The sequence below is a fragment of the Molothrus ater genome, chromosome 5, assembly GCF_012460135.2.
Source record: "Molothrus ater isolate BHLD 08-10-18 breed brown headed cowbird chromosome 5, BPBGC_Mater_1.1, whole genome shotgun sequence".
Taxonomy (NCBI): Eukaryota; Metazoa; Chordata; class Aves; order Passeriformes; family Icteridae; genus Molothrus; species Molothrus ater.
This window is the reverse complement of record NC_050482.2, coordinates 62,690,960-62,702,829: the sequence shown is the minus strand read 5'-3', so window position 1 is coordinate 62,702,829 and position 11,870 is coordinate 62,690,960. Positions and strand designations below refer to the sequence as shown.

Sequence of the window (11,870 nt, the reverse complement as noted above, 5' to 3'; positions counted from 1 at the left end):
GAGAACAAATAACCTGGAGGCGTGCAAGTGTCGCAGTCCCGTGTGAAAAGCTGTCCACTGGTGCCATCTTGTGGGTCCAGAGCCACCCCCGTGCCAAAGAGGCAGAGCTCACTGCGCCGAGGTCCAACCCCCCCCGACTTAAAGTCTGGGTCTCTTTCAGTGCTATTTAACGTGCTTCATATTTCTAAGAGCAAACATCTGTCCTCTTACCAAAGTACCAACCCTAAACCTTGAATTTGGCTCAGGCAGAGCGAGTTGTGTTGTGTCTACTACATAAAATTTCAACCCTGTACAAGTAAACAGGAGTCACAGCAAAGGGCAACTATCAAAATCAACAAGTTTCATCAAACACATCAGCCCACCATCCATAGCTCTCCACAGAAATTAGTTTTGTCTTTATTAATATCCAGGCCTACACACTGCAAAATGCAGAAGTTGGAACTGAATGCAATTGAATGGAAATATTGCAGCACAACAGACAACTCCTATGAAGATACAAGTTGATCAGGTAACAGAAGTATGAGAAAAAGTAGATTTATAGGTATTATCCTAACATAAGCATCACTATTCTCTTTTTGCCTAAATTTAGTTCTTCTTCCCCAGGAAGAGAGTGTAAAATTACTGAGCCTTTCAGCTGCATTCCCATTTAGAAAAAGAGCTAGAGAAGCGAAATTTTATTTATAAAGTTATAACACCTAAAATAAATGGCAAAGCTGTATTTTTTAGGTCAGTACAGAACTGCTGGATAAAAGTGAAACTCCTCATATTACTGGGGGAAGAACTGTACAAAACTTAATAAAAAATTAATCAAAAGCACAAATCCTTTATTAACTTTCTCATGGTCCCAATGAATCCACTGCCAACAGTAAAATGTGCACCTGGCAATCCTAATACCCCATGTCAGGATCTGTGCTAAGATATGTCAATTTAAGTGATTAAGGATTAACAACTTGGCCAACAGGTGCACCCTCATGTGGATTCTATCAGTCAGCCAGGCATTCACTCAGAAAATGTCCTTTTATAAAGAACTTTGGTGAAAAAAGCAGACAGCAGCTTCATGCAGTTGGCAAATCTCTTCCCTTTCTAGCTTAGGGATGCAGCAACCATGGTACATCACCTAAATTCTGATGGTAGATATGCATAAAACTTACAGTGAGTGTTGTCACAATGGGATCTTCAATGTCCACTAACAGACAAAAGCCTTGACCCTATTCTTGAATATATCAGCTTGAAACTACAGTAATTCCTTTGAGTAGCATCATGGAGAATAGAATGAGTTCTATAGCTGCTAGATTTCTTCAAGAGGCAATGACTGTATATCACTAACTTCAAAAGGAAAAAAAAACCTAGGCCAATATAATTTTTTAACCTTTCCTCTTCATGTGTTTGTATGAAATCTTAAAGGAAAAGCTATGTAGAGGGAAGAGTTTCTGTGCTGGAAAGTATTGCAGGATAACAAAGGCATGTTCATGTGACAGGCAAGTCTAGCTGTTAGCATGCTGTAATGCATAACCATTGTTGTACATGTAATTATTGTAACTGGTCCAGTCATCTGCACACTGATATTCTTGATTAGGCTGAATGTAGGGATGATAAATTGTTTCTTTTCCCAAGAAATAAGCTGGAGCAAGTCTCTTTAAAACAACAGCACTGAACTGGTACGTCAGCTTCCTACGGATCTTAATGATTTCACCTGTTCTTCCATAATTCCTCAGTGCTCTGGCCATTTTCTGGTAAGTCATGATCTTGCGGTTTCCCTTTCTTTCTCCCCACAGTTCTGCAAGTTTCTCCTTGTTTTTGGAGACAAACTGGAAGACACCATTTGGCTTATCCACCCATTGGATGCAGTTTGCCATTGCTGGATCATAGAGAGACTCATGGAGGTATTCAAATAGTCGAAGCTTTTTTCTACCTGTAAGAAATAAATCACAAAAGGTCAGAACAGAACTCGTGTGTCACTGTCATATTTTCTGAAAAATCCCTTTGCCAGGATTTCTTCTCCTGGGAAGATGAGAAGCCTCAGCTTCTTCTGTGTTTGCTGCTCTGGAATGTAGTCTGGAGATTGTTTATCCAAACTTGTGAATTTTTTTTCACTTAATGACCAATCATCATCAGCTGGGTTGGACTCTGAGGAGTCAGTCACGAGTTTTTCATTATCATTCTTGTTAAGCCTCCTGTCTGTATCCTTCTCTTTCTTTAGTATAGTTTAAGTATAGCATTCTTTAATATAATATGAAATCATAACATAATAAATCAGCCTTCTGAGAACATGGAGTCAGATTCCTCATCTCTCACCTCATCCTGGGGACCCTCACAAGCTCAACACTTGTGCTTGTTTTAAAAGATGAGCAGTTGACTTTTTCCTGGAAAGGGTCTTACAGGCAAAAGCAGAGCTAAACCTAATAGGTTGTCCCAAATTAAAAGATCAGTATAGACTGTTCAGTGGAAAACCAGCAACAGCAAATGGAATCACAGAGATGTGAGCAACACAGAATGGTGGGAAGGGACCCAGAAGGATCATCAAGTCCAACTTTTAAGTGAATGGCTCATACAGGGATCAAATCCACAACCTTGACATTATCAGCACCACACTCTGGTTCTGAACAGATCTGTGGTGACAGAAGGGGATTTGGTCATTAGAGCTTCAAGAGCAGGTTATGTGAGGATCCTGACAAATATCTGGTGACTTCACTGTGTGGTAGGTGTCAGAAACATCAGTCTGCAGGCACATTCTGTGCAGATGCACACTCAAGGAATTCACAGTAGGAAATTACATCCTCAGAGAGGGCAGGAAAGAGGTTCTAGAGAGCCAATCTGAACGTCTGAATAAATGATTTCCCTGTTTATTCAAAACTCAGAGATTTTGAGATGGCTTGGTTTTGTTGGGCTTGTTTCAGGAATGTTTTGGTGATGCAAGGTAGTCTGTGATATAAGAAAGGGTAGGTGGGTGAGCAGGAAAAGCAGGTTAGTTTTAAACCAGAAACCTCATGTAAACAAGGAGGAGATAGATCTTCTGGTACCCTGTGATATTGTAAAAATCTGCAGAAGTGTCAGTTTGCATTCCCATGCATTTAAAGCAAGCTTGGTACTGAAATATTTGCCATTTAATTAAATGCTTCTCTCCACAGGCTCAGTTCTTAAACTTCAGTTTCCTAGTGAAGCTTATTTAGTTTCACTTAGATCTTGTGGATTCTACTCTATGAAGTATTTCTAGTTCCCTTCCCAAAGCCAAGGGTGATCAAGAAGCTGCTGTAAGGAGGAAGAATTTAAGATTATCAGACAAAGAGGAACATTTTGCAGAAGAGAGAATCTATGCAGAAGAACATCTTCCACTTTAACCAAAGTGGAAATAAGCAGCTGCACCTAAAGTTCATAAAGTCTTGTCTTGTGTGGCTATTTTAAACTAGGAACAGGGGAAAAGTGACAGTTGCTAAGGAACACTGAGGTCAAGCCAAGACATCTGTCAGGGATGACAGTAACTCTGTATCTGGTGATAAGGAAAGAGGAGAGAAGTAACAGTCAGATTGGGAAGAAGAAGAGCCTGAAATCAGAGGTACTTTCCAAAAAATTAATAAAGTTTCATTATCTAAGTAGAAATTGGCTTGAGGCCAGAAGGACATATTCTACTAGAATATGTCTATATACACAGAGGTTACTAAGAAGCTTAAAAGGAAACCCATGAAGGACACTGCCTTGTCACAGTGGGCACTTCTTAGGAGGTGACCCTCTTAGGTCCCCTCCAACCTGAATTATCCTACAAACTAATGGTAGAACAAACAAGACCAGGGGAAAATCCATGGACTACTGTGGACTAAATTTCTGCTGGAACAGAATAGTGTAGCCATGTCTGCAGCAGCACTTGGTTTAGTGCTGTTTGGCCTCTCAGTTCAGTGGTCATTTCTGCCCAAGTTTTTATTCCTAGACACGTCACCTTTAGCTGATGTCTCTGTTGGAGAGGGATAATTTGCTCTTACGTGTTTGTGCAGCTGTGTTTCCAGAGCCCAGCTGTTATCCCCAAAGTGGTACACACCAGTTTGAGATGGGCTCAGTTAACAGACCTCTGAACTGTATCTCATTGCATAAGGCACTGATGTTCATTTTCAGGCCCTAAACATCAGTCTAAGCCAGCAGGTGAGTGCCTGCAGGCTTCTTATGTGGTATTGGAGGTAAGCAGGTTCCTCCAGAAGGTGTTTCAGAGCATCTGCATTACATTTCAGTGCTGAATGGTCCTGAAGCCATCTAATAGTCTCAGGGAAAATGTATCCAATTCAATTCTGAAGGGCCTCTCTCGACTGCCTCCACTCCACTGAGCCTCTCTCTCCACTCCACCACTGAGCATGAGCTCAGATCATGGAACGGTTTTGTTCTGAACTGAACTGGACTCTTTTCAGAGGAAACCGGTCTCAAAAGATGCTTTCCAAAAGCATATCTACATCAGTGTACCCTTCAGAACTTGTGATCAGCCTAAAGAATGTCCCTAAATAAAATTCTGTGAAACACTTTAAACACAGGATTTGGGCCCTCGGTGCTGATGGTTTTATCTACAGATCTATTCCTAAAAAGCCACACTACTTGCTAGTGTACAGAAGATCTCTTATGTCTCAACAAGAAACTAGGAGGACTAAATTCATTCAGTACAGTGAAAATAGTCCCCCAAATCACAGTTTCTGGCAGGAACATCACCATGGACACAAAGAAATCTGTAAGAGGACATAAAATGACCCCATAAGAATAGTTAATCACTCTGCAAATATGTGCAGGTTGTCTTCTGAAAAAGAAGATTGATGACAGTGTATGAGAAATAGCAACAGGAAATGAAGTTTAACAGAGCAGTAATAACTGAAGGTTAGATCAGATACTGACATGTAAAATTCCCCAATGCAGCCCTGGATAAGACTTGGAAAAGCAACATTTCTGTATTTGAAAGGTTTTCATTTGCAATGGTGAATTTCAGATATCTGAAGTAGAAAACTGAGAAACAGAGGATACTCTTCCCACCATTCCAAAGAGTCTACGGTAGCAATAGCAGTAGTAGTAGTAGTAGTAGTAGTAGTAGTAGTAGTAGTAGTAGTAGTAGTAGTAGTAGCAGTAGTAGTTATTAAACAACAGAGACCACAGTGTTCAGCATCAATGGGCAGAGACACCACCAGAAACTGACACCATGTGGTTAAAGCTGAGAAAAGGGGATTTCAAAAAACCAGCTAAATCAGGAAGCTACTTCAAAAGGCCTCATGGTCAAAAGTAGGTACAACAGCTCAGAGTTGAAGCTGTGAAAATCTCATCCAGCAGCCACAGAAAGGATGCTGAGGCCCTCCCCGCCAAAAACCCAAAAAATGAATGCAATAAAAAAAATGAAATACTGCAATGACAATGTCACACAACCAATTCTTTGCAAAATAGATATCAATTCAAGTAAACTCAACCAGAAGGAGAAGGAAAATAGCCATAAAAATGCTATTTTGTCACTGGAAGTGACAAAAGCTGAAAGGTGGTTTGCAAAGTTAACTAAGGCAGGCATAAAATCTAGCATGCAAAAATATTCATGTATGTGAAAAACCTTTAAGAAAATTACTGCATGTTGGGCCACATGAAATAAAATGTATGGTATAAATGGATAAAGATGTTACTGGTAGCTAGATTTACTTCTCTGCATCAGACTTGCATATCAGACTAAATGATTTGAAGTGAAACATATCTCTGGTTTCGTTTTCCATGTGCTAAGCAATGATGGAATAGTTTAATAATAGATTTATAACTTTTATAATCTTACAAGATTTAGCAGATGGAAATTGAACACTAGTATCCTAGTCACTAGTAAATGTTCTTTTTTTTTCCTGTTGAAACTTTAAAAAAATAGGTAAAGGAGAAAGCTTGATTTGTTAAGAGGTTTTTTAAAGTAACATAAATTACACATCAAGATATGATCTTTTTACAGACCTTTCCCTGCTTTTGGCTGGCCAGCAGCAGCATGCATCACTTGACTTTCTGGAGTATTCTGCAGTGTATGGTAGACAGTCTCATCTGCATAAAAATCCGCTGCACTGTTCTTCAAGAATGAAGACAACAAAAAGTTACTAATAGAGTACATTCTCTGAATAAAAAGAAACTTTTGGCAATTAATTGCCCGAAGCCTTCAAAATGCAACTTTTCATCACCTCACTCATGGAAGACTTTTCTCAGCCATGAAGGCACTCAGTGTAGTGTACCAGTAACAAGCAGCACTAATTCTTGTCCAGGGACAAGAGCTGCCCACCAGAGGAGAAGCTGAGAGGGAAAACAGCACAACTGCATCACCCTGGACCTTCAACCCTGCTGCTGGAACCAGAGCAGGAGCAGCTTTCAGAGCTAGGAAAAGACAAGGGCCACCTGGACAGTAGCCCCTACAGACTCTGTGGTTCCCATGCTGTGTTGTTGTTAATCTGCTGGGTTAAAATGAGCTTTTGTGGAATCTGCTTCCCTGAAATTATCTCCCGTGCGAAATTCATTTTCCATCACTCCTGGAGACAACACTCCCAGTGCTTTTAAGAATGTGCATGGACTCTAATGGCTGAAGCTGTGCTCAGATAATGCTGGTCTTTCCAGAACTTTTAGAACAAACTGCCGTTGGAGAAATCAAAGTCATGGCTCTTTTTCACAGTGACAGAAGCCACATCAGCGTTGGAAGCTGTTGTTCTCTGCCTGCTCCCAGGTAATACAAAGAAGCCTTTTGTCCTCTAACTAATTCTCTAGTAGGTTTGCTTGTTAGTTGTCATGTTATGTGATGAACCACAGAAGAGCATCAGAAGCAAACTGCTGACTCCTGAAAAGACATTATTAATCACATTTTGCAAGTATTTCCCAAGGCAGTTTCATCTGAATCGTGCCTGGCCAGACCAAATTTCTGTTAGTGTTAGCATAATGATTTGTATCAGAAATCCCAAATGAGCAATTAGCCTTCCAGTTATGTCTGACTCTTATTAGAAGTGAGTTCACTCACAATCACGTTTCTCCAGCTGTACCCTTGCTCCTCCACAGATGGTGCTGCACAGTAACTGGGGCTTGCTTGGAGGTGGTGGTGATGGTTGATCACAGTCAGGCAGTTTTTATAACCTGGGAATTAGGGAGGAGGGAGCAAAAACCAAGTGAGTAAAAAAGAGAGAAGAAGGAAAAAAGAAAACCACAACAGCAAATAATTTGACGTGGTGTGCTGGGCCTGTCAAAAAACATTTATCCTGTGGCTGCCTTCTAGATAATAAAGTGTCCAGAGCCACATCAGTAGGTTATCCAGCAAAATCTGTACTGCTGCTGCTGATCCCACCCTTGGGCTGTTTCTTCTAGCCCTCAAAAACATGGAAAAATGGAAAGCAATTTTTAAAGATAAAATGTTAAATATTTCATAGCATCATAAAATTTTTTAGTTACTGGGTAACTGAGGGCCATACAGATCACCAGACATAGGTGGTGGTTATCCAGTATGAATTGGATAAATATAGGCCATAATAATACACCTAGAAAGGAAAAGGGACTGTCAGGCAGTTCTGCAGGCCATTATTACAATGCAAGTCAGAGTCTCCAGGGGTGAATGAAGTAAAGGAGCATCAGAACATCTGCAGTGCCTGAGAGAATGTCATAGAAGGAACCCAAGAACTTGTGATGCTTAAAGAAGCAGAGGAGAACACCAGACTAAAGACATTTGAAAAAATTACCTACTTCAAGTGGTCAGAAGAAGATATTGGAGGGTTTGGGTATACACCTACTGCAAGTGGAAATGTGGGTGCAGCTGGGGACAGACTAAACACTGCATTGCAATGGTTTAATAACTCCATCAGCCCTAACAACATATATAAGGAGGAGGATTGCAAGTAATTAGATACAGTGAATCTTCCAGCATGTGTAAATTACTAATGCAGTGGAGCCAAAAAATTGTTAACAGCTGAAGATACAGCCCTACTGGTCTTATTTACATTTCATTTTATAATAGATAATATGTAACCCAACTTCCTCATATGAAAGGCATTTCACACAAAAGACAGCAGGTATTTTTTTCTGGGCATAGAGGGTTTGTGATGTAGCCTCCTATTTTCCTTTCCTTACATTTCTGCTTACAATGTAAAAACAAAAGCACAAATTTTCAATTTTATAGTAATTTAGTTACCAAAACCTTGCCAGAACTGGAAGAATTTACAGCTTCCTTGCATTGTAGGTTTTGTAAAGTATATAACTCTTGAAGTCAAGAAAAACAGTTTTCTATTAATCATCCAGACTCAAATGATCATTCCTGCATTAGAATATATAAGGTTATTATTAGTGCACAAAAGGTTATATTAGTGCACAAAAAATTAATGAGGAAATTAATTTCACTTGCTGGTCTTTTTTTTTTTTTTTTTTTTTTTGCATTGAGATTCATGGCATAGCAGAAGGGCATTTTGAAGTTGAAGCATTAAAACTGGAAAAAGGCTGTTGCACAACAGTCTTATATCCTCTGATTATAGGAAAAGTGAGCTCAATGCACCTGGGCTGCTGCTGGGAGGAGGGTAAATGGGGCCAGTCCAACAATTTTCTTGTGCTGTGACCTGGAAGATATTCCCCATACTGGGCAGTACTCATGGAGGGGTAAAAACCCTCCAAAAATTTTCCTCCTTTTCATCCTCCCAAAACATCCCATTAATCCACTTTTGGGAAATTACTCCCCCACCTGTATGTTTCAAGAGGTGCTTTCCTGCAAAAAAGGAGCTGGGAAATGAATTAGAAGAAGGGGTTGTTACCTGGTGTACACTGCATTTCTCTGTCAGAGTGCTGCTGCAGCACTTCTAGAGCATCTTCAAAAGCCTGGCCCAGCACGTCGTGGTCAGGAAAGCTCTGCAAGAACATTTTGCTGTCAGGACCCAGAAAAAAAAGCAGGCTGGTTCTTGTCAATCATCCCATCCTATTCATTATCCTAAATAAACACAGTGATGCTATAGAATACACATCCTCCTGGAACTGATCTCTGGCAGGCACCAAGGCATCACCACAATCTTTTACTATTATGAGAAAGTTCTCACTCCTTTGAGGTCAGTGAGACAATTCACACAGGCAACATTATTCAACTCTGTCAAATGTTTCAAGGTTCATTTCCTTAATTTGCAAAAGATGTTTACATAAAGGGTGTTACTGCTGGTGGAGAGTTTTATAGTCTGTAATACAGAGATGTTTGTATCACTTACATAACATCGTTTATGAAGGCAGAGTTATCTTTCAATAACATTGACATGACAAAAATAATTACACATAATTTCTGAAGCAGTTATGCAGAGAAAATGCTACACTGTGCCACTACAGGAAACCAAGTGTGGATTTTCAGAAAACTGTTAATTACCATTTTAGAACACCTTGTTATAAAAAGCTAAAGACACCCTCAAATTTGAGTTTGACAGAGTCTTATGCAGCATGTTTGAAACACTGAATAATGAAAGAGAATATAGGTGTTGTAGACTTACCATTATTTAGATATCAAGACTTGAATCCTGTTTAAAAGAACCAATATTTTTAATATTGTACTCTTCAAAAAAATAATAATTCTCTGTGCATAAATTAAAATAACTAAATGAAACAACTCAGTATTGTTTCCAGGTACAGGGTAAAATATTTTTAATAACACAGATAAAATGTATTTATTATTAGAAGCTGATAATTAATTTAAATTAAATACTTGTGACACTGTATTTTTTTTAATCTATTTTTTTAAAAAATAAGTTTACAGTTTCATTAATGCTACAACTTTAAATTATTATCCACACCATCACAAATACATTTTAAAGGCATTATAAAGTGAAAATGTGTTATTGTAGACATCGAGTTATAGTCAACATAACTTCTAATTTGCCCAAGAAAATCCTAACCTACATTAAATGTATGTGTTTAAGTCCCTTTGGTTCACAGCCAGTTGAAACAAGTTTAGAGTTTTTTTCTAATATAGATTAGCATATGACTGTATATGAACATACATTAACACTCCGACTAATTGTGAGCTCCAGAGGCAAATTTGATTGTTTAATAAACAGTGTCAATAGACACATTTTCAGCCAGTTTAACACAAACAATATTGCTAAGAAACATATCTTTAGTGCCTCCTTTTTAATTGATATTTCTTAAAGAAAACCATAATCAGATTTTTTTGCCTTGCTGATTTTTCCCCATTATCACTTACATTACTATTTCAAAGCTGTAAACATGATAATCAATATATCAGTATTTTACTCATTAAATACTTGATTATTGTGTGTGATGTTTCAAAATACAAAGGAGAGACAGGATACACAAATATTACTGAGGAAGCATTTTATCCAACATTAACCATGAATGTTCCAATCTGGGAATTTTGCCTCAGGTGAGTATGTTATAGGGTACAGTCAAAATTTGCATAAGTGTTTTTAAATCTTGACAACTATATGGTGGAATCCTAGAACTCACTGAAATCAGTGGGATATTTCTCTCTGAGGATAGTGCAATAAGTATTTGAATAATCTCATCCAAATCTGTTCTAAAACCAGAATGGACAATGTCAATCTGCAATGGTGGCCACAGATTCCTGGGGCACAGGGCTACAGAAATTAAAGACAGGAATCTGCTTTGTAAAGATCCTCACGTATTTTCCCCATAATTTTAAGTAATTCACTTTCCTTAAAGTGATTTTTTCTAACTCAAGACTCCAAACTGATACCTTGACAGAACATTTACAGCCACCTCAATGCTTTGCAAAGTCTTAAATGCACAAGTATAGGCAAGGTACTGTTGAATGGTCATACCACTTACACCAATTAATTCATACCAAGAAAGAAAAAGGCACACCTTTAGTAAGCTTAAAAAAAAAACCAAAACAACCTGGGCACTTACCTAGAAATTCGGTTCCACACACAAAACAAGAATCTGTCTGGTTTTGGAAATGAAAGAAAGACTGAGTTCCCACAGCAAAGGGCTGGCAAAGGGGCTGCATTAAATAGCTGATTTTAGGGAAGTGTTTTGCCTAGGGATTTTTTTGAGAGTATAGGTACAGTAAACTGCCAGCATGTCCCTTCATTCTGCACAAAAGAGGGTGATTTATACTGAAATAAATAAAATTAAGTGTTTTAACTATTGTCCAAAACATGTGGGGTTTAAGCACTGGGAGAGATTCCTTTTGTCTATGGCACCTTCTAACAAATCTGTCACTGATATCGTGGCAGGATGAATCTAGGGCAGAATTCCACATCCCTCATCTGTCCCACACAGACTGCAGTGGACTTTGAGCTTTTATCTGAACCTTCTTGGTAGCTCAGTGGACCAAACTAGACCTCAAAATAAAAGTTTGAAGGAATTTCAGAGTTCTGCTTCAAGGCTCATGTTTGTAGCCCATGCCCAGCATTCAGAAGAGATTCAGACAAGCTGTAGTTGATGATCTGCCAAACACTTTCTGAGCAGCTCCAAGACATGCTGTTGCATCCTACAGGAACAGAACTCTGTGTTTTTCAGCTCAGAGCTTCTTATTGCTGACAAAATCTAGTCTGTGTCATAGCTCTTTCCAGCCAAGTCTTTAGAGGCACATTTTGCAGAATTTTCTTGGCATTTGCCACAAAACTGCTGTAAAATAGTAATCACCTCTTACATTATTTATGTAAATTCTCTCAACCAAGAAACTGAAAATAACTAGACTTGTTAATAAAGCTCAGTGAAAGCAGTTTGAAGCCACCAACCATTTCTGCTGGTTTCACATGCAAGCTGCCTTTTCAAAATTTGCACCAAAAAGTTTCAGGATATATTTTTTTAGTGAAATACATTAATATATATGTGCATCTTTTTTTGAACTTCAGGTTCTATTTTGCACCACTTCTCTCGTCTGACTTGGGCCTATAAAAGAAAATTAACTGGCAACC

The 11,870-nt window shown here is 38.7% G+C and overlaps 1 protein-coding gene across 1 annotated transcript; it reads right to left on the bottom strand.

The window, feature by feature from the left end:
* Positions 1–1,484: 1,484 nt before the first annotated feature.
* Positions 1,485–8,865, bottom strand: SPIC (Spi-C transcription factor). The gene is made up of 4 exons (XM_036401488.2): positions 8,745–8,865; positions 6,977–7,089; positions 5,938–6,046; positions 1,485–1,912 (listed from the first exon to the last, which is right to left on the bottom strand). Exons 1-4 carry the CDS (start codon positions 8,848–8,850, stop codon positions 1,485–1,487), a joined length of 756 nt encoding a protein of 251 aa, XP_036257381.1. The 5' UTR covers positions 8,851–8,865.
* Positions 8,866–11,870: the final 3,005 nt, after the last annotated feature.